The 3135-nt window shown below is 33.0% G+C and overlaps 1 protein-coding gene across 1 annotated transcript; it reads left to right on the forward strand.

Annotated features, from left to right (window-relative positions):
* Positions 1–392: 392 nt before the first annotated feature.
* LOC149211538 (uncharacterized) lies at positions 393–1989 on the forward strand. Its single transcript, XM_089390457.1, has 2 exons — positions 393–1056; positions 1531–1989. The coding sequence occupies exons 1-2, from the start codon at positions 762–764 to the stop codon at positions 1584–1586; spliced, it is 351 nt and encodes a 116-aa protein (XP_089246583.1). The 5' UTR covers positions 393–761; the 3' UTR covers positions 1587–1989.
* Positions 1990–3135: the final 1146 nt, after the last annotated feature.

Genomic DNA, 3135 nt, shown 5'->3' on the forward strand with positions numbered 1-3135 from the left:
CCTCCTAAAAATTCATACATTCAAAACCAAAAAAATAAAATATGTATGCCTTTCTAAATAAATAAAAAAATCTCGTACACTAGTATGCTGTTTGCTTTTACAATAACCTTAAAATTAGATTAACCATAAAATTAGATTAACCATAATAATAATTGATTAACCATAATAATAATTTATTAGGATTCAAATATATATTTTTTTTATGTATCTAATTTTTACCGTTCATGTGCTTATTTTTAGCGACACAAATTTCATTAACATTGCAAAATAATTTTATAAGACACGAGCACCAAAACAAAATTTTCTTATAAAATCTAATCTACTTCGAGTCACTAGTTGGAGATTGCCATGTGAGAACGTGCTCGTGGGGACCAACATGAACAACTACGAGAAATACCAAATTTTTCCCGTATCTCGTCTGGTTGGTTGGTTTCTATCCTTATCATGATCTTGACCTTTACTTCAATACATGGACCCATCTCATCCTTTGCTAGCTGTAGCCCATATATCGTCTGTATCATGGTGAAAGTTTTCTTTAATGGGGTGGTGGGTACTGTATGAGTGGCTGGGGCTGAATTGTCTATATCTATCTCTGCACTTCCTCAATATTTTTCAATACAATCTTCCCTACAATTTCTCTGCTTCTAGAAATCCATCCGACCTACTCCGCAGCTTTCCATCTCTGATCTCTGCTTCTAGAAATCCATCCGCAGCTTTCCATCTCTGATATCTCCATTTCTATTTCTAGTTTTGGATTGACAATGGCCGCCTCCCTCTCCACAGCTGCATCCACCTCTACTGCTGGTAGTCCCAACTATGATGTATTGGGAACCTTCGCGAGTTATCTCTACGGTCGCATTCGTTCCTCGCTGGATCAGAAGGAATTACAAGAGGGGAAAATTTTAACTTTCTCACATAGAAGGCAGCACAATGGAAAGCTTCAGGCGGTAAGGATTGTTGGCTTGGGCGGAGTAGGAAAAGCAATTTCAGCAAAAGATCTCTTCGAACCTAAAAGTTCACATCAGAGTAGATCCTGCTTTTTATCTGACATCAGAGGTAAATGGCTTTTTACTTCATTTGCAGAGCAAATTTGTTTTGATCTTGATCGATCAAATTCGCTATTAGACACTATTGATGAAGGTACAGAGAGGCTTGGAAATTCTCTCTCATCTTCTCAGGCCTTAGTGAAATCAGCTATGAGAACCTCGACAGATAGGGTAAGAAGATATTCTTAGACATTCACTGTATTTACAGGGGACAAAACAAGGATGTGGCCATAAGAATATGGAAATGGATCACGCTGGAAAGGCCTGTTGGGGTTTCGAAATTTATAGAACAAGGGTTTTGTTGAGATAGTCGGTGAAAATGATATACATATGCATGATCACCTTAGAGATTTGGGAAGAAATATTGCGAAGACTTCTAGATTGGCGTGTTATCTTTGGCGTTCAACTGATAAATCGATGATTTGCTGCAGCAAGCATCTGTAAGTAGTCGATCAGTGAATCTTCTGTATAAATCTGTGTGCAGGTACCTTTGCAGTTGCGGGTGTTGGAGAGTTGTTGTCCCCTCTGGAAGCATCTTGAACGGATTAGCATCATCAATGGTATAACAAGCAAAGCGGAAGAATGCAGTCTGAGAAATCATTTAAAAACTACAGTCTCGGCTATAGTGCTAGGTAAAGGGTAAATATGTTGCTGTCTGATGGGCTCTGTGAGATCTGCAATAATTTATTAAACGATGACTATTGCATCTGTTGCTTTAGTGCAGTGCAAGAACAATATGAGAGCTTGAGTTCTAGGGTTGGATAGAAAAGGCTGAATGTGCATAAAGGCTCAATGTGCGTAAACTGTAGAATCTGGTTCTTGCTTTAATATTAGTCCAAGGAATATTTTCAATCAGCGCAGAACAGTAGTTACATGTGTTCATTTATGAGCTTCAAATAAACGGTCAATTGTTTCTTTTAAAAGCGGTTAGAGAGGAGTTTTATAGAACCTATTTGTTAAAGCGGTAAAGAGGAGTTTTATAGAACCTATTTGTTTTTATTGGTATAAAATATTTTCATTTTGTTTTGATGGTTGTCTGAATTGCTTAAGATTTTATTGTTAAAGCATTTTTGTTATTGAAAGGTTGTTAGTTTAATTTTTTGAAAGGTTATTGGTTCAATTCTCTAGACACTTTAACTATTGGGAAGCATTTTTGTTATTGAAAAGTTATAATTTCACTTTTATTATTGAAAGGTAATAGCTTCAATTCTCGGACATTTTAAATCACTAAATATGTCAGTCTAAATTAATTCATGCAACTTTTATTAATAAATTTATTGTTGAAAAATATGAAAACAACTAAATCAATAGAGGTACTTTTGTTATATAATGTAAAAATGACAAGAAAAATTCGTTAAAAAGAAGAAGCTAAAAGGTTATGTTATTAAAAACAAGGGTTATATAGTAGCTATGACCTGCTTAACTTAAATATAGTTTAATTGAACTAAAAAATTAAAGATATAAAATTTCATCCTAATAAAACACTACATTGTTGAATGTCCTTACCAAAAACTAAGAAATATGACTAAAAAAATTGCTCTCCCTTTTGATTGCTATGTTTTAATCTCATCTAATTATTATTAGGATCTTGACTCATTAATCATGCCTTGATTCATCTTTACTCATTAATCAGGTCTTGATTGTTTGGTTTTTATTAATGTTTACGTTTTTATATCTTTCTATATATGTGTGTATATATATATAATTATTATAAATTAAAATATTATTATTCTTAAATAAATAAGTTGGTTTTCATGTCCACTTAGTTTCTCAAATATGGTGTCTTAACATTATGTTGTTTGTAACATACTATAAGATAGTGTAGAACCATTGCATGCATGAACCACAGTTGCATAAAATGTGTATATTGCAAAAGTAATTTGTTGCTATAGGTGTTGCAATTCTAACATTTCTTTCGATTTCTTTAATACATCCTATTAAGGGTTGTATTTTATATAGATATGGATAAGTAAATTATATTATAGTTAGGAGCTGCCATAATAAAGTATCTGAGTTATATTGTTGTAACAAAGGTTTTTTTTACAAGAAAAATAATAAACAAGTTCCTTCTCTCTTTGTTAGTATCTTA

This window comes from Pinus tabuliformis, chromosome 1_1, assembly GCF_031772625.1.
Source record: "Pinus tabuliformis cultivar Carrire ecotype Pingquan chromosome 1_1, CPIR1, whole genome shotgun sequence".
Taxonomy (NCBI): domain Eukaryota; kingdom Viridiplantae; phylum Streptophyta; class Pinopsida; order Pinales; family Pinaceae; genus Pinus; species Pinus tabuliformis.